Below are 23,665 nucleotides of genomic sequence, written 5' to 3'. Positions count from 1 at the left end.
ACTAACTGGTGTACCTGTAGAGGATAGCTTGGGGGTTATAGTCAGAGGCCTAGCACACAGGACAAAGGAGGGGCTACTACTATAGCCCCGGTATCTTCTGAGACTCCCTGCTTCCTAATGGCAGCCCTACTTCCTACTGTTCTATGGAGGAGAGAAGACCAGCAGCCAAGGGTCTGCATAGCAGGGGTGAAAGGCAGGGAGCATGTATTCCAGACCCTACAGGGCAGGAAGTGATGCCTGAACTTGTGGCCCATCCCCAGGAGGGACTCCAGCCATCTCTGAGGTTTTTTGCCACATCTTAGAAGATGGGGATCATTGGAGCAGATGAGAGGCTGACCCTGATGTCCACATGGAGAAGCTCTATCGCTGGATACCCTGGGGAGCTATGACACTCAAATCTTCAGGGATGATCCTCCAGTTGCTCCTGGGGCTGTGCCTGAAATCCCACATCTTTAACTCTGAATCACAATCCAAAGGTCACCTCCTTTGTCAAGAGTGACATCTCTGAATTCCAGGGCACTCAAGCTCTCTTCCAAAGCATGTTTTTCTACACGTTTATCCAGAAAGTTCTGAGGGCAAGGTTCTATTCTACACATGGGAATGTCTAACACTGGCACATCGCACATCAGGAGGCCTGGGCTGGACAGGGGTGGGGGAAGGTCCTGTACACCTTCATCTGCAATGCCCCCCCCCCGTGAGTATCTACTGGGACTACTACTGAATGTGAAGGGGACTAGGCTAGACCTGGGATCCTGAGAATAGGGCCTCTGGACTCCTTGAGATGCATAAAAATGATGATAGGAACCAGAGAGCTCCTTTTTTTGGTCATGAACTATTTTTAATGTTCCCAAACGCCTCCTGGAAATTATACAGGCAGGCTCCAATAGCACGTCAGTGTATTCACTTTCCCTGGAGCCCTATCAGCTTGGTGCCGTCACACTGATCAAAGGCACCAATTGGTAGTGGTTTGTGTAACTGATGAGAAAACTAGATGGGAGATGCATTATTGCCTAATAGATGTTCTCTCTGATTCACCCTAACTTAGTAAAAATGCCACCTGCCCATCTAGTTGCCCAGCCAAATGCAGGAGTCATCCCTGGTTCCTCTCTTTCTATCACTCAGGCTACCTTCGCTTCAGACCAGGGGAACAAGCCCTCTACCTCTAAGCACATTCCCGATCCCTTAAGCCTTCCATTTCCTCTCCATTCTCACCACCTATCCATCCTCCTGGCCCTCATCCATCCCTTCTTTGACTTTGTCTCCTCCAGCCTCCTGACCCATTCTCTGAGGTGTCCTGGAAGCTCAGCTTTCTAGATCCCACCTTGTATTCTTTTTGAGTTACCTACCAGCCGTGCCATCTTGTGGTTCCTCAGACACACCACGTTCCTGGCTGCTTTTGGTTCTGTGTATCAGTGTCCCCTCCACCTGGGACACTTCTCCCAGGCCACTCGATGGCTGGCTTCTCCCTTTATTCAGGCTTCTCCTGTAAGGGCTCCTCTAAAGCTACCTCCCAGTCTCTCCCAGCAACATCATATCACTGCTTGAAATTATGTGTGTGCTGTACTTGTGTGGAAGCCCCATGAGAATGGGGGACCTTGTTTATCTTGTTCACTACTGTGTTCCTGATGCTTGGGACAGGGCCTGGTTTGAAGCAGGTGCTCAATAGTCACTTGTTGATTAACTCAATGACCTGTGTCTGATAAGCGAACCTGAATGTGCCCAGGGAACACCCTAAGTAGTGACAAGTTTGGGAAGCACTGAATTAGATGTGCCCAAAGTCCCTCAAAGCTCTGCAAGGTTAGGGCAACTCCTTTGGTCACTATTAGCTTGCCCCTACCCCATGATATTCCAACGCTTAGAAACAAGAGATAAAAACAGTTTAACTCACAAGATGGCCTGGGGGGCCTGGTCGTCCCTGGGGTCCCATGGCACCAGGCTCACCCTACAGGAACAGAAAAAGGAAGAGGTGACCCAGAAACAGATGTACTTGGGTGGCTGCTAGGTGAAAGAGGGCTGAGCAGAGCTGGGGGTCGGATAGAGCCAGAGGGTCAGGGGTAGGCTCTGTACTTCAGACTCCAGCCCTCCAGGACCTAAGAAAGCCAGGCCTGCCTTTTAGATGGATGGCCCAGCAGCCTCTAGGGAGGTGACCAGTTATAACTCAAGATGGAGAAGATTCACAGCATGCAGTGTGGGGTGAAACTTTGCCTCAAGAAGACCAACACGAGAAGGCAGACACTTTGCCACTGAAGAAGAGGCTACATCCTGACTCAGTGGACCCCAAAGCTCTGTGAGGACAGAATGTACAGAGCCTGGTTCTCACCTCTGCACCTGGCCGGCCATTGCTACCAGGAGGGCCTGGTTTGCCACAATCACCCTAGAAGAGAGAGGGGGCAAAGTTGCTTGGTAACCCCACCCCAAATTGACCCTGAATCACAGCCATCTGATAACTCTGATAGACAACAAAGTCCTGACCCAGTCTGCCAGGCCCCGGTGGCCACAGGAAGCTAGGATGCTGGAGTAACATCTCAGCCAAGGGTCAGGTGGTGGCACCCCAACCTAGGCTGGGCTTCCATGTGCCTGGTGTGGGGCATGAGGAGAACAAGGAAAGTCTGCTGGGCAGAGGCCGCCCCCCTTACCTTAGGTCCAGGGAGGCCAGGATGTCCTGTTTTACCCTTGAAACCCTAGAAAGGAAAGCAGGGAGCTTCGTTTCTCTCACCTCCACTGGAGATGTTCCTTAGACCTTCTTGCTCAGGCTAAGTGAATGGAACCCATCACAATCCTAGCATGATGACCATAGCACATGGAGGACGTGAGCAACAGCTGGGAGGAACTCCATCCTGCAGCTCAACTTACCGGGGGTCCCATGAGTCCAGGAGGGCCAGGGGGACCAGGGTCTCCCTAGGGAAAGAGAAGGGACCATTAGGAGGTTTGGTCCAGTCTGAATCCAGCTCATTCCCCACTTCCTCCCCTTCTCTCACTGTCCCAGAATTTGGTGGGGACATCGTGTGGAGCAGAGGGAAAAGAAGAATCTCAGCTTGCCTCAGCCTCTGACTGGTCCCAGCCCCTTCCTGGGCCTTGGTTTTCTTTCGTTTGGGTACAGAATGGGGCTTAACCTTAATGTGCTCCCCTTTGCCCTGCTCCTGTCCCCAGCAAAACTCAACCAAAGAACCAAGGCTTGCTCCATTTTGTCATGTCTACAGCCGGATTCTTTCTGAAACCCAGCCTACTTTCTTCAGTTGTCTGCATCTTGGGATATAAATGGCATCTCTGTCACCTTCCTGCCTTTGGTAAAGCCAGCTCGCCTAACCTAGTTAAGGCCACAAGGAGGAATGAGGGACCCAGAGTCTCTGGTACCATCAGGGAAGTGGGGTAGGGCAGGGCACTACAGCTTACTTCATCGGGAAAAAGGAGCGGAGGGTGACACCTGCCCTCCCAGCCCCATCTCACCCTCAGGCCAGGCTTGCCGTCCTTCCCATCCAGCCCGTCCAGCCCAGCAGGGCCCTGCAGACAGGAGAAAGGCATGTTTGAATGTGTGCTGGGGCCTAGGAGGAGGGAGGCCTGACCCAGGCCCAGGATCATGCCACTCTTCATCCAGCTCCCACCCCTACCATGCACATGTACACCCATATAAGCATTCCACCCCCCATACATGCCGAGTGAAGGGGCACACGCTCACCTGAATTCCAGGAGGTCCCGGTGGCCCAGGAGAACCCGGCAAACCTGATGGACCTCGAATCCCCTCGCTGCCCTGAAACCAGCCCCCCAACAAAGTCAATAGGGCCTTGCCTGGACCTGGGGCCAAGGATGCTGGGAACCCTGAAAGTCAGGACATCTGGCTTCTAGCCCCAGTTCTGCCCTGGCTTAACTGATGTATTCCATGTGCTGTCTCCCCAAAAATATGTGTCTTTATCTGCAAGGTCCCCTTTTCCTCAGTGCTTTGTGAGGCAGAACAGAGCCTGCTCAGACCAGTCTCTTCTTAAGGTTGTCCCAAGAGCTGGCACATGGGTCGGTGGATGGATTTAATGGATAGCACTCTAATAACATGCCACGTTTGTGGGTGTTGATGCCTCAAGGTAAAAGAAAAGTGGGGAGGCCCCTGTCCTCCATGAGCTTATGGCTCCTTGGGTCATAGGGAGGCTGAAGTCAATGGCAGAGCAACAGCCTATGTGTTCTGTGTAAGAGACGTGGTAGTGGAGCTGGGGGCATCAGCTCATGATGGCTGGGGGTCAGAGGAAAGTACTACAGAAGTGTCACTGGGTGGTGGGCTGAAAGGTGCCTAGGATGGGGCAGGAAGAGGAGAAAGGAGAGGCTAGTGGGAACTAGGAGACAGAGATTTGCAAGTGGTCCTGTGCTTGCCTGGCCTGGGTGTCAGGACCCATGTGATGGATGGGGTTGGAGAAGAGACTGGAGAGGTCACCTGTGCTCAAAGCCGTCAGGGTTCTCGGGGGAGCCTTTGCGCTGGGGGCATGAAGTGGGTTCCTGGCCCAGAGGGTGAAACTCCAGAACCTCTTACCATGTCTTAGCCAGAGCATTCTCACTTGTGTCTGTTTTATAGTTGAGGCTTTCCAAGAGCTTTTGTGTAATCAAACGCCTAGGCATTGCAAAATGAAGTCTGAAACACTGCTACAGTCACTGGGGAGCCAATGAAGGTTCAAAGCCAGGAAATGATGAAAACAGGTGCGTGAATTGGAAGGTGAGAAGCCCAGGGAAAGGTTGATACATTCCCCAGTCCAGGGTGGGGGTGGAGGAGGTTAGAGGGAGGGCTGCTGTCCCTGGAACAGTGTCTGTAGGAGTGGCAGAGTGACCAAGCCTTTGTAAAGGAGAGCAGGCGGTAGGAAGGTGCATTGCAATGCTGCCAGCCACCAGGAGAGGGCAGCACAGCCCTAGCCAATGTCAACCCTACCAGGAGTTGTGATGGAGAGCATCAGTCCAGTTTGGGATTCTCTGCAGTGACCAGGTTAAGCAGGACAGGACTGCTACCGTCATCCTCCACAGTAAAGTGAGGTGAAGGCAGCTGAGAGTCACCACAGCCCCACTTATGGCTGCTGGGCACTGGCTTAGGGAGGCAGTAGCGGGGGGGGGAGCAGGTCTGTCTTGCAGCTGGGGACTCAGCTCTGCTCATAACTCTCTATGTGCCCTGGGTTGCTCCCTGACATTTGGGTCCTTTAACTGTACCTCCCTCACCTGTACAGTGAGGGGTTAATGTGTGACTTCAGAGGAAAGAGGCTCCCCAGAGGCTGCAGGCTTTGCCCCTCCCTGTGGGCCTCCTCATTTATCCAAAGCTCAGAAGTCAAGCTTGGGTCTTCTAGAGTCCCCACCCATCACACAAGGGAGCCCCAGGCTCAGTTGAACTGGGATGTCAGCTCTAAACCACAGCAGGGCTATATGTTGGGGTCAGTCAGTGGGGGGCTCTAAGGCCCCTCTCCACCTTGTCACAAGATCACAGGTGACCCCTGTATTTTCTGGACCCTTGGAGACAACATGAGGAGGGAGGAACACTCCAGGTTTGTCCTAGTTCAAGGGTGCCAGGTCTCACTCTTTCCCCTTGGCTTCTTGCCGTTCCTGCTTCTGACTGAGGAAATGAAACTGGCCGCAGCTGGCCTGTGGCAGTCTAGTCATCCACCTCTACCACTCCTGTGCCTCCTCCCAACCTGCACTTGTCTTTGCCCCTTTCCTGGAACATGAGAGCCATTGATGATCAGAGGCTGCTAGAGGATATCAGGAGGATCAGGGAGGGGGACAGGGCCATCCAGGGAGCCAGTGGTTGGCAGGCCAGCTTTGATGCAATGGACTTGGTCTGTGAATGTCTTGAAGGCCTGCATAGGGGCCAAGAGCTGCATGGCTCAGATCCATGTTTTTAGCAGATTTGGGGCTCTACTCACCTTTTCTGCTTGGGGGCCAGGTGGGCCAGGAGCTCCAGCTTTGCCTGGGAATCCTGGGGGGCCCTGTACCAACAAAGGAGCAGGCAGGAATGAAAGTAGCGCCCCACCTTCTTTCTTCCCTCCTGTGTGTTTCACTGTTAATAGGGCAGATCTCATCTTTCCCAAAATACTACATGCTCATATGTCTGCATGGCCCTCTGTGGCCACCCACGAGGCCCTGCTCTTCTGGTCTGGTTCCTGGGATCTATCCTGCCCACCCAAGCTGTTCCTCCCACCTCTTCTCTCCCCTCCTCAGGCCCATTTTCATCCAGTCAGGCCTGCCCCTCCCCATGCAACCATATCACAGGGAACTTATGTGTCTCTACTCACCGGTGGGCCTGGAAAGCCTGGCTGGCCTTGAAATCCCTAGAGGAAAGAAGTAAGGGACAGTGTGCTGGGCCAGCTGTGTGTCCGGCCACTCAGGTAGAAAGAAAGACAGGTGGGGCAGCCTTAAGCCCATAGGCCTTGCCCTCCCATCTCCCCAAGATGGCCAGCAGGTGAGGATCTGGGAGGGAAGTGGGAGGGATGAGTGGGAAAACTGAAGCTGGTATCCAGCTCTCTCCCCATCCCCATCCAGCTCCCCAGACATCACTCACCTGGTCACCCTTCTCACCAGTATTCCCCTGGGGTCCTCGCTCTCCTCGGGGACCCTGTCACCACAGAGAACAATGCAGCTGAAACCGATCTTCCTACCCTCAGGCTCTTGGGAGGGGCCAGGGGGTTCCCCTTCCACATCTCCCTGGCCCCCTTACTCACTGCTGGGCCTTGGGGACCTGGAAGGCCTTCAGATCCTGGTGGGCCCTAGGGACTCAAAGGAACAGAATCATCACTGGCGAACGTGAGGGATGGGGTCTGGGGAGGGTAGGGCATGTGGTAGGCATGTCCTGGGCTGACAGGATTCTCTGCTTGGTTGGTCCCTTAGGTTTCCAAGAACCAGCCTGATAACTAGCCCTGTCACCTCCTATCCCATTCCAGCCTGACCTACAAACAGCTGCTGATCTCTCTTTCTCAAGTACAGTTCTGATTATGTCACTCTCTTGCTCAAAAACCTCCTATAGCTCCCATCTGTTAAGTGAATGAGGCGTACACTTCCTACCCATGCTGGGGTTTTGAAGCATCCTTTAATCTGTCACCAACCGCCCCTTCCTGCTTCACTTCCTTCGCCCCTTCCTCTGTTGGACTTTCAGACTGCTAGTCTCTGAACATGCTCAGAAGGTTTATACCTCCAGGCCTTTGCCATGACTGTTCCCTCCACCTGGACTGCTCACCATGGAAAACCTCTCTTCTAGGTCTCTTGAACCCTTCGAGAATCATTGCTTGGCTCCAAGTTGTTCCTGTTGTGTCCCACTATGGCCTCTGGCTCTGTATGAGCACTATGTAGCTCCTGCCACCCTCCATTCAGATCTAAAAGCACTCCTCCCCAGGACCTCCCTCGCCCTCCTCTACACAGCATCCGGCACACTGTGCAGTCCTTTTCACTGTTCTGTATGCTCGAGGGGTCTCGTCTCTCTTTTCTATCTGTTTATTCATCTGTTATCTACTGCTGCAGGGCAAGGCATGCAGAGCCAGCTTTGCTCAGTGTAGAACCCTCAGAAGGATGTCCAGCACCCAGCAGGCTTAGGAGACAATCTTATTACAGAACAAAAGTGTGATGGACTTTGCAGAGTCCCACTGAGGCCTTGCTGAGATCTGTGAGAAGGAGCGGTAAGGCTCCAGCCCCAGCTCTGCGAATCCCAGATACGAGGCTTGAGGTTTCTCACCCCAGAGACTTCCCAGGTTCCTCCACCACTAACTCCCTAGCTGGCCGCAGGACCCTGGTAAGTCGTGTCACTCATGAGCCTGTGGCCTCATGTGACATCAGTCCCCAGCTCCTTCATTGCCTGTAGGGCCCCATGAGGGTGGCCATGCTGGCAACAGAGTTCCAGGCCCTGGTTCGCCTGCTTAGGAACAGTTGGGGCGGGGGGGTGTGCTGGCTGCCAGCTGCCTGGGTCCTTCCCCTCCTCAGCAGCACCGTCTGCATGAAGCCTGCTGGGATTCTCCTCACAGCCTCCGCCTCCGCAGCCACCAGTCTGTGCAGAGGCGCAGCTGGAATGACTCTGGGGCCAGGGCAGCAGGGGTCACAGGCTCCTCCTCCCAGGCTGCTAGGAAAATCTCCAGCCCTGTTGATGTAGGAGGCACCCCGTTTGAAGCCCTTCTTCCCATCCCCACATCCATGCCCTTGCTGTGACAACTCACCGACTCCCCCTTCTCTCCCGCAGGCCCAGTGTAGCCTCGCTCCCCCTTGATGCCCTGACAAGCAACAGAGAGCAGAATTAGCCCCATGGCTGGCCCATGGTGGTGCTAATATGAGGGGTGGAGCTGCAGCTGGAACCCAGGCTGGCTTTTGGAAGCTGAGGGCATCGAGGAAGCAGAAGAAACGGAGGCTGGCGTGGCCTCCCATCAGCCACTGTGGCCCTCCATGGAAAGTGGGACACGCTTACCCTGTGGGCTCCTTTGTGGGGGTGGCACCTCTCGCTATCTCCCCCACGCTGCCAACCCCTCTGAGGAGGTGAATCTCAGTTTTTGCTGAGTCCCAGAGTGGGCTCGGCTCTCTCCTCCTTGGCAGTGGTGGGGCCAAGCCACATTACCAAGGGCACTACAGTGGAGTGGAGGGGGGGTGGCCTGCATGAATGGCATGGCACAGGCTGAATGTTGGAGGAGGAGCCCAGCTGAGGGCTGGCCCAGCCTAGCCTTGACCTGACCACCAGCCTGTACCTCTGGTACCCCAAGAAGTCAGAGTTCCCTTACTCACGGGCAGTCCTGGGGGGCCCATGGCACCTGGGTAACCAGGTTGTCCCGGAGGACCCTGCAAAGAAAGGCAGACATGATGATATACCAGCTTCCTAACATTTCTCTTCCAGGGGCAAAAGGAGGGGCCAAGCTAGAACACCTAGAGCTGCTATCCAGCAGGTGTCCACCTACCCCAGGGCAAGTACCACCTTGGGCTGTTTCCCAAGCCCAGTTCCCTTGGCCAGGTGACAAGCCCCAGGCTCACCTAAAACCCTGGGAGCAGAGCAGGAGAGATGATCCAGAGTGGGGTGGGGAGGACCAGGTGTATAGGAAGGGTACACAAGCACTACAGGTGAGGGAAGGAGAGGACCTCTAGGGCACATAGACAGGAGAGGTGCATCCCAAAGTACAGGGGTGCATAGACACCCTGCTCCTTCTATCTGAGGTGTGTGAAGCCCCTCACTGTGGGTATCAGGGCTGAAGTTTTCACCTCCCACCTTCCACTCACTGGCCGCCCACAGAGTGTCTCCCCAGGGCTCCTCAGGCCACTGCTTCTTACCGGCTGTCCTTTGTCTCCGGTCAAGCCCATGAGGCCTCGCTCTCCTTGAAGACCCTTAGAAGGAGAAATCATAAGAAACTGCAGAGGGTAATCCCTACCCAGCCCTGACTTCCTCGCCCCATGCTTCTCTCTTCCCGCTGTAAGCAAAGGCAGAGGTCACAAGTGCCATCCAGAGTCCCTAGCAAAGTGACTGGAGTGGATGAATGTCAGGGGTATAAATCCACACATAGGATGACTTTCAGGAGCACACCTCTCCACCAAGGGAGCAATGGACAAGGCACCTTCCCGGTGGCTGTCACTAGTATGTCCTGCTGTGGAAACCATCTGGAGTTTAGGAGGATAACAAGTCGGGTGTGTACTCTTGAGGGGAAACTGTAAGAAGAGGTGCTCCCACAAATGATACTCCCCATAAAAGTGTCACCACATGCCCAGAACTTACCTGTTCTAGTCCCCACCCTAGCCCAGAATCACCATCTTTTAGGGATACAAGGGAGAGGCACAAGAAGGCTCTCTCCAGAGCAAACGTAGCTTAGTAACATGGAAAGGGGTATCGGTTCCTATCAGAGCAGGCACCCCTTCCCCTCGCTCCTCCCCCGAACATCCTAGATCCAACACACCACTAAAAACACCTTTTCGCCCCCTTCTCCCTTGTGCTCTCAAGAAAAGATGACCAAACCTTTCCACAACACAAGACAGATGGCTAGACAGACAGATGGCCCCTTCACCCAAGCAAGCAGAAACAGACATGGCCCGGCCAGGGATGAGGACATGGGGACAGATGGAACTACAACAAGGGGGGGCCCTGGTCCCTGAGCCTTCACCACCAGGGCCCAGGAACACAAATCTAACAAACAAGAGGATTAGCTTCCATGACCCAGGAGGGAGCAACAGCAAAGACGGGGTGACTTAAACGCACCTGTGACGATGACAAGGCAGAGCAATTAACGACACCTGGCAGAAAGAGCAGCCCAAGGCCCTGGGCACAGAGAGCAGGGCCCTGACACCAGAAACCTGACTGGTGGGTACCACATGCCCAGCCTTGGAGCAGACTGGGCCTGGAGCCAAAGGAGAGGGAAGAGGAGGCCGTGGTTTCCTCTAGCCGAGGGGAAGGATGCACGCAGGGCCGCCTCCAAATCCCCAGGGTGCCTCTGGACAGCCCTGCCATGCAGCAGGGCGGCCAACCTGTGCCAGCCTGCAGTGTGAAGCCCTAAAGCTTTGGCATCTCCACTGGGCACAGAGCCAGGTACCTGGCAAGGGCCCAAGAACTACTTTCAGCAAATCTTCAGTCCACACGGCAGGTGGTGGGAAGCAGGAGGCAGAAGTGAGAAGGGAGAGATAAAGGGGCTCCTGGAGGCACCAGCTTCCAGTAAGAAGGTAAAAAAGGCCTGAAGGACTTAGGGGGAGTGGCATGTGGGATGTGAGGGAAAGGAGAGGAAAACTAGGAAGGTGAAAGTGAGAAGATGGGAGAAGGTGGAGCGGCCTCGGGAGAGGGAGCATGGAAAGAAGTCGGACTGGGCTGGTGTCCAAGCAGCGGGGACCTCAGGAAACCTGTGTCGTTAGCTACCATGCCTGCAGGGGACAACGAACAGGAACACAGAAGGGGAGAGGAGAGGGCACCACAGGAGGGGGACAAACGGAAGCCACAGAGACTTGGCTGGCGGGAAGGGGTGCTCAAGTGGTGCTGGGTTCTTACAGGCAATCCGGGGGAGCCAACAGCACCAGGAAAACCTGGGGGGCCCTGGTGGGAGAAACAGGTAGGTCACATCTCACAAGTATAGTCACCCTGGGGTGACCTGGAGGCCTAGTCTAGGGCTGTGGGACATAGGGGAAGGAGGTCCTGGGGGGGCGGTTCAAGGCAGCTGAAAAAGAGCCTTATTCATTCATTGTGAGGCCCAAAAGGCGGCTGCTTCTCCCTTAGACTCAGGATTCTCTACAGATAGAGACACCAGTAGCCTACCAAGTCTGAAGACCCTTCCCCAGGCTTCTCATGTCTGTTGAATGCCTCAGCCAGAGCAGAAAGCCTCTTCCTTTTGGTCTTGCCCACCCTGCTGCCACCTGACCTCCAACGGCCTCAAATGGGTAGTTCCAGGGCTCCTAACAGCAGGTTTTCCTCCAAAGAACACACCGCCAGTATTTTCTAGTCACTTCTTTCCTGCTTCATCAACATATGTTGAGGGCTCTGGGATGGATGCCCCTGGTCTGGCCTTTGTAGACTTCCCTAGAGATGGCCCCACAGAATGATGGAGGGCCACAATCCCAGATCCTTGTAGGGACTAGTGTTAGAGTGCCCAGAGAGAGGCTGGCTAGAAGGCTACCAATGTCGATGGCTTCCCAGGAACACCTGGGTCCCTAGTGTGGTACCAAATGCTGCAGGAGGGGGTGGGGCAAAGACAGTGGCAGGGCCACAGGCACTGGGGCACAGCAGGGCACTTCCAGGGCATTTCGGGTGGAAGACCACAGTCCCCAAAGATGCTGTCATGAGAAAAAGGTGAGAGCAGTGTGGATGTTCCTGCCTGGCTTCTTGGAGATAGGGCAACAGAGCAGTGTGTGCATTAGGACCCTCTGAGGGGTTGTTGGGCACGAAAGATACTTACAATAGGGCCGGGAGGCCCTGGGGAGCCCCTCATTCCAGGTGGGCCCTGCAGAAGAAGCCAAGGGAAATGAATGAAGAACCTGAGGCCCCACACAACCCAGGTCACAGTACTTTCCTCCAGCTCACAACCACCATAAGCAGGAGAGGGCCCCCGACATTAACGCAGGACCACTTAGCTGGTGTTAAAATGGCCTTTCATTTGGTTCATTCAGTCATCCAACAAACATTTATTGAGCAGCTATTATGCACTGGGCACCAATCCAGGGCCTGGGAACATAGCTATAAACAAAACATTAACATCTCTGCTTCAAGGCACTGACGTCCTAGAGGCGAGGTGAACAGTAACAAAATAGAATAGGGCTGGCACAGAGTTGGTGCTCAGTCAGTACCTATGGAATGTTCCTGAAGGAAGTAGATACACAGCATATTGGATGGTGATGAGTATGGTGTTGGAAAGGGGCTGGGGCGAGGGGATGCTTTGCAGGTGTTCCATTTTAGAAAGGGAGGTAGAGGAGGGTCTCACTGAGAAGATAACATAACCTGATTGCTGAAGGAGTTGGGGAGCAGGCCAGGAGAAGAGGGGCCTGCAGAGGAAACGGCAAGGACCCAGAATGCCCAGGAAGCAGAGTAGGCCAGGTGGTAAGGGACCCCAGGCCATAAGAAACCTAGAGGGCAGGGAGAGCAGGAATCCCAGCGTCTTTGATGCTGGATGAGGGCCTGATCCTTGGTCTTACCTCTTCTCCTCTCTGACCTGGTAGCCCTGGAGGACCAGGCAGACCAGGGCTCCCCGGACAGCCAGGTTCTCCCTCACCGTTGTCTCCCTGGGGCAGAGATGAGATGGTAGGAGTGAGTCTCATGGTCAGCGAAGAAGGGAGGGAGGGATAAGAGAAGGTAAGGGCTTGCTCACCCTGGCCTCTTCAGCTCTTGGGCGCTCCCTATCTGTGAAGCACTGAAAAAGAGAGGCTCTGTAGGGCCTCAGGTATGCACAGGACACCACCCCAGGGCTGTCAGCTGCCCCAGCCCAGTTTCCACCTACATACAGCTGTCAGGGCCAGCACCAGGGAGCCCTCCCACACCAGGGAGCCCTCCTGTACCAGGGATGCCCCTCCCTAGTTCCTACCCGGGCACAGTTGTCCAAGCCTGGCACACCAGGGACACCCTGGTCTCCCTTCTCTCCTTTCTCCAGAGGGATGGCTATGCGGGCAGTCAGGCCCTGGGCGCAGTCCCCACAGATGCTCTGTGAGGAAATGGGGAGGGAAGAGGTACCGGGGTCAGAGATGGGCAGGAAGGGCCTATTAGGGGATATCTTTTCAGAATCCAGGGCCCAGGCACCCTGCCCCGTAGTCCTCCACCCACATGCTTTTCCTCCCCAGACACATCCCTGCGGCAGCTCTGCTCCGTCCTCAGGGGACCCAATCCCAGCAATCGGCTCTGAGTTTCCTCCAGGAAGAAGCTCTGGTGAGGCCAAGCCAGAGCACTTTTCAGACAGGCGTGTGGGAGGAGGTGGAGGGACCCACAGAGGGACCATCTGTCCCGGCTGTTCCTGCAACCTGCACCCGCAGCGAGGACAAGCCCCAAGGATCTAGGATGGAAAGGCTGGCTCCAAAGCCAGCACCTCTGCCTGGGGAGGCCAGGAAACAGCTGCAGGAGGACACTCCTGGGGTAGGCCTGGCCTAGTCTCAAGCTCACCAACTGTCATGGGCTCCCCGGGCCACTGGGCCTGGATCATCCTCCCTACAGGAAAGACTTCCTCTTGCTCAGGCTTTCCCTTCTTTGAGTCTCAGAGAATCTTTGGGTCTTCTCCTCAAAAACTAGTAAAACTGGCCTCTAGCGCCAAGGGGACTTGGGAGCTCGGAGGTTCCCTGTGACCAGGCATGGTGGCGAGGCTTGGTGGCTGGGATCCCAAGTGGGAGCCCCATGCTCACCTTCACCGTTCACAGCAACACCCAAGGATAATGGCTGTCATTTCCTCAACACCCAAGAGACCATGCATCTTAATGGGCCTTGGCACATTATCACATTCAATCCCCAGGACGCAGCGAGGCAGGTAATCGTATAAGCATTGTGGAGATGAGAAAGCGGATACTCAAAGGAGGTGGTATGATTTGTCTAGGTAAGTGTCTAGGTAAGATTGGTCCCCATCTGTGTGGAGTTGGCATTGCCTCTAAGCTATGGATGTGGTGGTGGCTGGAACTCCTGGCAGCCTCTTCAGGCTTCCACTTGACCCCTACTACAGGCTGTGCTCAGTTTATGTGTGGGCCCTTTTGAGCACTTGATTACAAAGCCAACAGGCAAAATGTTAGAAGTGTGTCACATCCACACCATCACTGTAAGGGGAGGGACTTGGAGAACTCAGGCTGCATTGAGGTCTAGGAGAGAAGACTTGGGGAGAGGGGCAGGGATCTCATTGCTACAACCCCACTGTGATCCAGCTCATGGCTGCTGCCAGGTTCATCTAACTACCTCCACCAGGTGCTTCTAGAAAAATATCCGAGGTTCAAAGCAGGGGCAGGGCAGCAGCCCTCATACTGCATTGTCATTTCTGGAGGTGGCTGAGCAAGGGAGGGCTGTGGGAACCTTGGTTTCCAGGGTCAGCGGGACCAAGTCACAGCCCTCTGGTGGGTCTGTGGACCAACTCTCCTCCCTCCCCAGCCTGGAGGCCCCTTTCTGCACCACAACTGCTTCTCAAATCCCTCTTCCTACTGGAGTCTTTCCAAACTGACACCCAGCCAATCCCATCACAGAATCCAACCCACACAGCCCCCTGTCACTGCACTGTCACCTCTGCATTCTGGAAGCTTCTGGGCCCTACCCTGACGTAACCCAGGTACTATGATGCTTTCTTGCCAGCTGCCGCAAGTAGGCTTCAGGGCCTGTTCTGCCACCCGGCATGTACCATGGGGGGCCTTCACGGGATTCCTTTAAGCACTTCTATAGCAAATGTTGCCTGTGCTATTGTTACAAGCCAAGCCCCAGCCAGACCCTCTTACACAGATGCTTGGAATACACTTCCCTTACCAAGAAGGACCCAGTGAGCTCAATCTGCTGCTGTCAACAAGGTGGCATGCAGCTGAGCACCCACCGTGACAGTCTACATTGGAGACACCCCACCAATACCTCTATGTGCCCTATTACCTTGAGGACGTGTTGCTCAATGGGTAAGGAGCCCTGCAAGAGATAAACAGACAAGGGTTCAAGCAGGTGGGGAAGGGAGGCTTATGCAGCCTGGGGGAGTATCTTGCCAGTGGGGTTTCTCCCAGCCTTGAGATGGGAAGAGGAGACTTCCACCACAGTTAAAGGGCTCGCATGGCCAGTTCAGCCCCAGGAAGGACAGGGAAGATGGCAGCCAGTATGTCCTGGCTGGTACCCACCAGCTCGGCAGTGAGCCCGGGTTGTCCTGGCAAACCATTGATTCCAGGCATTCCCTGCAGTGGAAAAAAAACACAAGTGATCAGACTCCTCTCCCTAGCCTAGAGCGCCTCCTCCCTCCCTCCCCCTCACTGGCCCCACTGCACAGGTGAGATGAGAGCTCTGGCCAGCACAAGGCCATCCACTATTCTTAGTTGAAGGTTTCAGACAATTTGGAGGGGGAACTGAGGAGGTCCAGAGTGCCCGCCCCCAAACCAGTCCCATAGGTGTACAGCAGGTCAGAAATTGGGTGGAGGTTCTTCTGGAGTGATAACTACTGTGTTTTTCTATCTTAAGTCATTTCTGTATTCTCTCATTAATTATCATAGTTTCTTGGGGAAACTAGATATTTTATCTCCTCATAAAAACAAAATGAAGAGCAGAGTGCAGTAGCATACGGTTTCAGCCTCAGCACTACAGAGACGGAGGCACATAGATCCAGGACAGGGATCTCTGTGAGTTCAAGGCCAGCCTGCACAGCAAGTTCCAGGCCAGTCATGGCTAGATAGTAAGACCCTATCTAAGAGAAAGAGAGGGAGAGGGAGAGGGGAGGGGGAGGGGGAGGGAAACTTGCCAAAGATCGCAGGCTGAGCAAGGCATATGGCTGAGATTCGAGCAAAGAACACTGGCTCCCAACCCTTCCTTATATCCACTATTCATGCCTCATCCCTTGAAAGATTCCCTAGAGCACTGAATGCTGATCAGAACATCCCAGTGCAAGTGCAAGTCCTGACAACCTGAGTAACTTCTGGAAAACTACTTAGGGGAAAATAAATCCAACTCTGTGCCTCAGTTTCCTTATCTGTAAAACAGCAACCATGTGTGGTGAGGCTTCAAGGAGGTGATGTCATGAGGAACCTGACACAGAGCCCGGATGTTCAGAGGTACTCCTGTTAAATATGTGCCACCCAGCCTCTCTCTCCCTTGCATATTCACAATGCACATTTGCATATTAAATACTCTGCCAAGGCAGGGAGGATGTTCCATTTTGAATCCCCAGCATCCAACATGGAGGAGTTGCACATTAAATACGTGTTGAGTGAACGTACTGCTGCCCAGCCTGCTCCTCTCTGCGCAGGATTTCCTGGGCCTGCTCTGAAATCTGGTCTCCCTTCAAGACTTGGCTCCCACCACCGAACACCTCAGCTGTCCTGAGTAATCAGTCCTTCCTATATAAGGCAGGTTCTCCCAGGCCCGGGTCACTACACAGCTCCCTCTAAGCACCCACCAGCACCATTAGGGTTTAGAGCAGAGCCTGGCACATGGGTAATGAGTGTTTTTGTTTTAAGACAGAAGCAGCCAAGCTGGCCTCGAATTCACTGCATAGCTGAAGATGATCTTCAACTTCTGAGTCCACTGCCTCTACCTCCTAAGAGCTGGGATTATGGACATGCGCCATCACACCCAATTTATGTGGTGCTGGGACTCACACCCAGGGTTGCTTGCATGCTAGGCAAGTACTCTACCAACTGAGCCACATCTCCAGCCTTATCATCATTCACCCACTGTTCCACTCCCTAGGACTGCTGTGTTAATTCAAGCCTGAGACTGAGAATCCTTTCTTACTCTCCGGAATCATACACCCTCGTGTGGTTCTCCTATAGAAGTAGGAATACAGTTTGAGTTTGACTACTTGCCAGTTGCATAGACCTTAGGCACATTTCTTAACCTCTGTACCTCAGTGTCCTCATCTGGGAAATGGATTGGGATAAAGTGTCATAGGCAGACAGTAGAGCTATGTAGTCTTGGGCAAATAAATGCCATGCATCTCTGAGCTTGTTTCTCTGCCCACAGAGGAGCAGGTTGGCCCTCCTGTGCCCATCCTGGCACAGAGCAGTTGTCTGTTTGTGGCAGCCTCAAGTTGGTCTTGAGCGCTTGGCATCAGATACAATTCTGGTCATCTGGGATCACACTCGGCACTCTTTCCTGTCTTGTTCTCCCAGCGTGGCTTGGCATAGTTCACATTACACCAGCTGGTTAATGGGTCACTTTGAAATGACTCAGCCTCCCCAAGCAAACTCCATGCCTCCTGCTGATAGATTACTGTGTGCTGGCACTACACGGGAAGCTCGGACACTTTTAGCAAGTACTGAGACTGTCAAATGTATGGTATGGGCTCTGGCTCCTGGTGTGTGAACCTCTGGGAACTGTCCTGAAAGGTAGAGAAAGGGAGAAAGAGTTCCACGTAGGGAAGCCTGGCTCTCTAATAACTGGCTGGATGACCTTGAACAAGATCCATCACCTCTTAGTGTGAGCTGGCCCAAGGGGTAACACCACCTTCCATCCGGGTTGGTGTAAGACTCAAATGAATGAGAGAACACATATAAAATAGTAATAGCACTTGCCAGTGTAGTAGTGATCAATTCCTCCAGAGCACTATGTGTGAAGAAAGATTCCATACCCTTTACCCATGAACTCTTTTTTTTTTTTTTCAGTCTTTTTGAGACAGGGTCCCTCTGTAGCCCCAGCTGTCCTAGAACTCACTATGTAAACCAGGCTGGCCTTGAACTCACAGAGATCCGCCTGCCTCTGCCTCCCGAGTGCTGGGATTAAAGGCGTGCGCCACCATGCCTGGCCTTACACATGAACTTTTAAAAAATACCCACAATGGGGGCTGGAGAGATGGTTCAGTGGTTAAGAACACTGAAAGTTCTTGCAGAAGATTGGGGTTCGAATCCCAGAACCCACATGGCAGCTAACAACTGTCTGTAACTCCAGTTCCAGGGGATCCAATAGCCTCTCTGTCCTCCATGGGCATTGCACAACATGGGTGCACTTACCTACATGCAGGCAATACACGCATACACATAAAAATAATAATAAATAAATAAAATATTTTAAAAAATAAAAATACCCACAAAAAGCCCATTGAGGCAGGTGCTATAATCATCTAACAGATAAAGGAACTGAGACACCAACAGGTGAAGTAACTTGTCCACATCACGCAGCACATTGCAAAAGTGATATTCAAAGTGAGGCTGCCTGGCTCTGAGATGCAATTCTAATGGGACTGGGACTCAGCTCTCAGCTCCTAATATCCCATCCTTTACTCTCTCTGGCCTCCTTGCTATTCACCAAGCACATTAGGGACATTTCTACCTCTGGGCCTTTGCACCTGCCACCTTCCTTGCCGGGAGCATTCTCTCCCCCAGCAGGCTCACTTGCATTCCCTTTGTCTTGATTCAAAGTTCTCCTCCTTTTATTTTATTTGTATGTGTGTACACACTTGTGTGCATGCAGATACATGTGTATGTATATGCATATGCATGCTGAGGCCAGAGGTAATACTGGTGTCTTCCTCAATTGCTTTCCACCTTACATTTATTTTATTTATTTTGTGTGTGGGAGTGTGCACACACACAAGGGCAGGCACATGCATACATGTGGAGGTCAGAGGACAACTGTCGGGATTTGATTCTCCCCTGTCACCTTGTGGGGTCTGGGGGATAGAACTCAGGTCATCAGGCTTTCGTGAAAGTACCTTTACCTGCTGAGCCATCTTGTCTGCCTTCTACCTTATTTCGTGAGACAGGGCCTCTCACTGAACCTGGAGCTCACCAATTCAGCGAAGACTGGCTGACCAGCAAGTCCAAGGATCCTCCTGTCTCTCTCCCCAGTACTACGGTGACTGTGGACCACTGTGCCCAGCTTTTCATATGGGTGTGAGAGATCTGAACTCTGATCCTTATGCTTGCATGACAAGCACTTTACCAAGGGAGCCATCTTCCCAGCACCAAATGTCACCTTCTCTTCAGGACTTTATAACTGTCTTCCCTGCCTTCCTAAGGTCTAGCCCCATGTCTAGTTTCATTTTCTTCCTGAATACATGTCACTTTCTAGCAAACTAGATTTTATATTCCTTGCTTACTGCCTGGCTTTCTTGCTAGAGCGTAAACTCCATGAGGACAGGGGCTCTAATATTTGGTCCACTGCTACATCTCATCATCTAAAACAGGACCAGGAAAAAACAGACATGCAGAATGTGTGTTGCGTGCACCAACATTGCTGCTCCAACAGTGCACTTTGTACTGGTATACAGCACTGTCCTAGATTCTGGGTTCCGGTCAGGACTGGGCTTGGCTCCCATTAGTGGGGTGCCCAGGCTAATACACAACAGGACAGTCCTCAAAATAGGGCTGAAAGTGCACAACCCTGGCCCAGGAATCTGTGGGCCCTCCATGCCACTCTGGGAAGCAAGAACACAGAAGAACTATGACAGGCCTGTGGCCGCAGAGGGCGAGCAGTGTACTTGGGTCCCTGAACCCTGCTCCCCAAACTCTCTTCTCCTCCGTTTACCTGCAGCCCAGGCATTCCAGGGGGACCTGGTGGTCCGGGGACACCTGGGGGGCCCTGAGGGAGAGAAGACAGAATCAGAGGGAACCAAGAGCTCTGCCACACCACAGAGGGCAGAAGTGTCAGGGTGGGCAAGCTGCGGGGCGCTGGCAGACAAAATGCAAGGTGGAGACAAGCCACACACACCTGCGGGCCGGGCTGTGAGGAGCTGCCCATCCAAAGTCCCGGAGCACCCTGGGTAGGAGTGGGGGGTCGCAAAAGAACAGGAGAGGTTACAGGCAACGTCTACACCAAGCATAGAACTGCGTGGGGAGGCAGCTGGCTGGGGCATAAAGCCCTGGGGATCCTGTGTCCACTAGATCCCCAGTGGGGAAGGCAGGGAATGCGCTTTGCATCACTCACCGGCATGCCAGAGAAGATGGGATCTCCCCGAGAGGGGCAAGAACACTCCCCTGGTTCACCCTGGAAAATACAAAAACCTTGGTTAGAGGTGGCAAGGACAGAGGGCCCTCTGAAAACCTCATCTGGGAAGTGGCACAGGCTATAGAGATGCCAGGGTTTAAATCCAGGGTCAAGCCCTCAGGCAACCCATGGGTCTCAGCTTCCTCATCTGTAAAATGGGGATAATGACTCTAACTGCATAGAGTACTGTACCAGGAAACAGGATGGACTGCATGTGGTATGCAGTGGTCAGGCCTGCCACATGGTGAGTGTTCAGTGAGCAGTGGATGGCTGCTGTGCTCCTGTAGTTTGGTTAAATCACCATCACCACTTTCCACATATTTTCACTGCAGCGGTGTGGCTGCACTCTGTGTAGCTCCACTCCTCAAGGCCTTGCCTGATTCTATGCCTTTCTGTCCTTGTCCCTTACCTCTCTGCCATCCTCCCTTCTTGCCTCATCTCTGACCCAGCCCCTATGTGAAAGTACAGCTACCCACTAGAAGGACCTCAGAGTTCTCTGGTATCCTGAGATCCTGGTTGAATCCTGGGCTAGCAACATGAAGTGGGGGCAGGGGGTAATCTATGGCTCCTGGAATCAGGGATCTTGTGGACAGCAAGGATTCTAGGATGTCTCCTCCCAACCCATCCTCCAACCTGGGCAACTACCATATGCTCCTAGGATCCTAGGAGCCAGTTCTCCAAGAATCCCAGGTCCTTGGGACTTACCTTCTCTCCTCGAGATCCCTTTTCACCCTGCAGAGAAGAAACACATGGAGGTGGCTAGGTGGGAGGGGGAGGGGGACAGTCAGAACCCTGTTGTCTGAGGCACCATACTCACTGGTATCCCTTTAGCTCCCGGACTTCCAGTCTGTCCTCTCTGCCCATCTTGACCCTGAAGGGAGAGAGCCCGGGGTTGGTGAGCATGGCTGGATAGCAGCCAGCCTTCTGGTCTGTCTGGGAGAAGGGTGACAGGATAAACAGAAGCAGTGCTAGGTTCCCTGACACTCATGTTCCGAAGGAGAGACTGAGGGCAGGAGGTAAGGAGAGGAGGTGGGAAGGAGGAAGGAGAGACTGGGCTTCCTAGCACCAGACATTGTCAGAGAACAGTGAACGGAGCCCTCCTGACCCTGCAGGACAGCACTTTTGTGCTGGTGCAAGGATCTGCGGGCCCCAAGTCTGAGGTCCAAAGTTCCTGCTTCCTTCTTTTTCTCACTACCAAAGTCGCCTCTGCAAACTGAGCTGAGGGAATCACCTTTCAGTCCTTGTTTTTTAAAAATTATTTTATTTATTACTTATTATTTTATGTGTATGAGTGTATTGCCTGCATGTATGTGAGCTTCAGATTCCCCTGGAACTGGAGTGAAGGACTGTTTGTAGCTGCCATGTGGGTGCTGGGAATCAAACCCAGGTCCTCTGCAAGAGCAGTCAGTGCTCTCAACCCCTGAGCCATCCCTCCAGCCCCCTCAGTCCTTGTTATCAACTCTGAGACACTGTCACTAAACAAACATCACACAGCTAGTGAGTGTGAGGAGGGACCAGGAAGACTCCTGGATGGAAATCAGGAGAGCAGGGATCTAGAGGGAGGTTCTGAGAAGGAATTAGCTTAAGCAAAAACACAGATCTACTGAGGCCCAGAGAGGTCAGCCTCACTACACAGCAGACACCACCACAGCTGCCTTCCTGTGGGATGTTCCACCTTTACATCTGGATCTCAAATCTACCCTGGGATAGGTCTCTGTTTCTGTCCTTGCCCTGGGATCCTGACTGTCCAGTTCTGCTGGACAAAGCACACAGGCCATATGGGCCTGGGCAAGTTTCTGCTCCCTCTGGGCTTTGGCACACCACCAGGAGGAATCTATCAGTGTTTCCCAAACTGAAATGACAATTTTTCTAGGATCTATAAAGATAGGGAAAGGATAAGGTTCACTAGGCTATTTTCAACATTACCACAAGCTCAGGAAAAATGCTACATTTGCCCAGGGCCCAGCAGGGCATGGGCTGGCTGAAAGGTAGCATTTCTTTGATTCAGGCTAAAATTATCATCTTGTAAAATTCTAGTGGGTTCACGTGGCGTAGAAGCTGACTATTAGACAGGTCTTTGATGACTAAAATGAGAAAATGCACTCATTATTACTTAATCTATGCAATTTGTTCAACAGACGTGCCTTTTAAGCACAGGAGTCATTGTCTTGAGAAGGGCACAATAGAACTTTTCCATCACTATAGATGCTCAGTGGAACAGTGCTGGGTTGGATGGTCCCTGGCGGCTCCAAGGTTGGAAGTAGAGAGTGGCACCGCCTCTGACTCTGGCTTTTGGTTTTGTTATATACTGAATGGGAAAATAATAGCAGTTCCTGGCCTGTTGTGGTGGCTCATATCTTCAACCCCAGCATTTGGGGGAGCTGAGACAGGAGGCTGATCAAAAGTTCAAAACCAGGCCAGGTGTGGTGGCCCATGCCTTTAATCTTTAATCCCAGCACTGGGGAGGCAGAGGCAGGCGGATCTCTGTGAGTTCAAGGCCAGCCTGGTCTACATAGTGAGTTCCAGGACAGCTGGAGCTACAGGAAGACCCTGTCTCAAAAAAGCCAAAAAAAAAAAAAAAAAAAAAGTTCAAAAGCAGCCTGTGCTCCATAGTGCGTTCCAGGTAAGCCTAGGTTGCAATGTGAGAACCTGTCTCTAAAAACAACAACAATAATAACATCAGCAGTTCCTTAGCAGGGTTGTTGTGAGGAGGAAGTACATTTCTATGTGTTCTGAGCTTTGCACGGGGCATCAGCAAGGCCACTGCTCCAAAAATGGGGATGGCTGTGTTCTCTCTCCTTTTTGGAAGATAAAAAGGAAGTTCTCCAAGTAAAAGAGAGTAAGGTGGTGAGTCCTAGAGGCTGGGAAGGGCGGGGGGTACCTGAGGAGGGCTGGATAATGGGGACCAAAAACTTGTTTGGTAGGAGGAAGGATGTTCAGCCCTCTATGGCACTGGAAGGTGACTATAGTCTATAAGTAGCAGAGCTGCTGAAGGCTCTGGACACAAGGAACGACTAGAGGATAGAAATGCTAATGCCCTTGATCTGATCAGCACATACTGATTGCATGCATGCACTCCATAAATACGGAGTTATTACAAGTTCACTTTAAAAATAAAATTGTGTGTGTGTGTGTGTTAGTGTGTGAGTAGTGTGTATGAGTGTGCATGTATATGTGCATGCATGTGGAGAGGCCAGAAGTCAACTCTAGCTGTCATTCCTCAGGAGCCATTTACCTTGTTTGTTTTTGAGACAAGGTCCCTCACTCCTACCTGGGGCTTGCCACATAGGCTAGATTGGCTGGCCAGTGAGTCCTAGGGATCTGCCTATCTTGACCTCCCCAACGCTGGGATTACAAGGCACAGGCCATCACATCTGAATTTTTACATGGGTCTGGGGATCAAACTCAGGGCCTCCTGCTGATGTGGCAAGCACTTTACCAACTCATTATCTCCCCAGCCTCTAAAAATATTCTTAAAAAGAATAGAGGAGGGCTGGAGAGATGGGACAGTGTTTAAAAGCACTTGCTGTTCTTCCAGAGGACTCAAGTTCAACTCCTAACACCCTTGTCAGTTGACGCATAACTGCCTGTAACTCCAGCTCTGGAGGGTCTGATGCCCTCTTTTGGCCTTTGTGGGTACCTACACACACATATCTCTCT

At 52.9% G+C, this 23,665-nt stretch overlaps 1 protein-coding gene across 6 annotated transcripts in view; it reads right to left on the bottom strand.

The window, feature by feature from the left end:
• Nucleotides 1-23,665, bottom strand: part of Col16a1 (collagen type XVI alpha 1 chain) — a 50,974-nt gene that overhangs the window by 6,790 nt on the left and 20,519 nt on the right. For 2 of the 6 annotated variants that reach the window (XM_029553611.1, XM_008848183.3), the window contains exons 38-62: nucleotides 20,823-20,876; nucleotides 20,711-20,737; nucleotides 19,946-20,005; nucleotides 19,730-19,777; nucleotides 19,547-19,600; nucleotides 15,214-15,267; nucleotides 14,978-15,010; nucleotides 12,963-13,079; nucleotides 12,750-12,791; nucleotides 12,577-12,663; nucleotides 11,844-11,888; nucleotides 10,943-10,987; nucleotides 9,250-9,303; nucleotides 8,713-8,766; nucleotides 8,157-8,210; nucleotides 6,678-6,722; nucleotides 6,518-6,571; nucleotides 6,252-6,287; nucleotides 5,883-5,945; nucleotides 3,677-3,748; nucleotides 3,448-3,501; nucleotides 2,854-2,898; nucleotides 2,637-2,681; nucleotides 2,321-2,374; nucleotides 1,889-1,942 (exon numbers count right to left, since the gene is read on the bottom strand). In XM_029553611.1, the coding sequence (XP_029409471.1) occupies nucleotides 1,889-1,942; nucleotides 2,321-2,374; nucleotides 2,637-2,681; nucleotides 2,854-2,898; nucleotides 3,448-3,501; nucleotides 3,677-3,748; nucleotides 5,883-5,945; nucleotides 6,252-6,287; nucleotides 6,518-6,571; nucleotides 6,678-6,722; nucleotides 8,157-8,210; nucleotides 8,713-8,766; nucleotides 9,250-9,303; nucleotides 10,943-10,987; nucleotides 11,844-11,888; nucleotides 12,577-12,663; nucleotides 12,750-12,791; nucleotides 12,963-13,079; nucleotides 14,978-15,010; nucleotides 15,214-15,267; nucleotides 19,547-19,600; nucleotides 19,730-19,777; nucleotides 19,946-20,005; nucleotides 20,711-20,737; nucleotides 20,823-20,876 (1,350 nt within the window). The remainder of the gene's footprint in view (nucleotides 1-1,888; nucleotides 1,943-2,320; nucleotides 2,375-2,636; nucleotides 2,682-2,853; nucleotides 2,899-3,447; nucleotides 3,502-3,676; nucleotides 3,749-5,882; nucleotides 5,946-6,251; nucleotides 6,288-6,517; nucleotides 6,572-6,677; nucleotides 6,723-8,156; nucleotides 8,211-8,712; nucleotides 8,767-9,249; nucleotides 9,304-10,942; nucleotides 10,988-11,843; nucleotides 11,889-12,576; nucleotides 12,664-12,749; nucleotides 12,792-12,962; nucleotides 13,080-14,977; nucleotides 15,011-15,213; nucleotides 15,268-19,546; nucleotides 19,601-19,729; nucleotides 19,778-19,945; nucleotides 20,006-20,710; nucleotides 20,738-20,822; nucleotides 20,877-23,665) is intronic. The other 4 variants (XM_029553618.1, XM_029553625.1, XM_029553615.1 and 1 more) reach the window with 2 other exon arrangements.

This window comes from Nannospalax galili, unplaced genomic scaffold, assembly GCF_000622305.1.
Source record: "Nannospalax galili isolate Female #2095 unplaced genomic scaffold, S.galili_v1.0 scaffold111, whole genome shotgun sequence".
NCBI classification, from domain to species: domain Eukaryota; kingdom Metazoa; phylum Chordata; class Mammalia; order Rodentia; family Spalacidae; genus Nannospalax; species Nannospalax galili.
The sequence above is the reverse complement of the archived record's forward strand: the minus strand, read 5'-3'. Positions and strand labels throughout refer to the sequence as shown.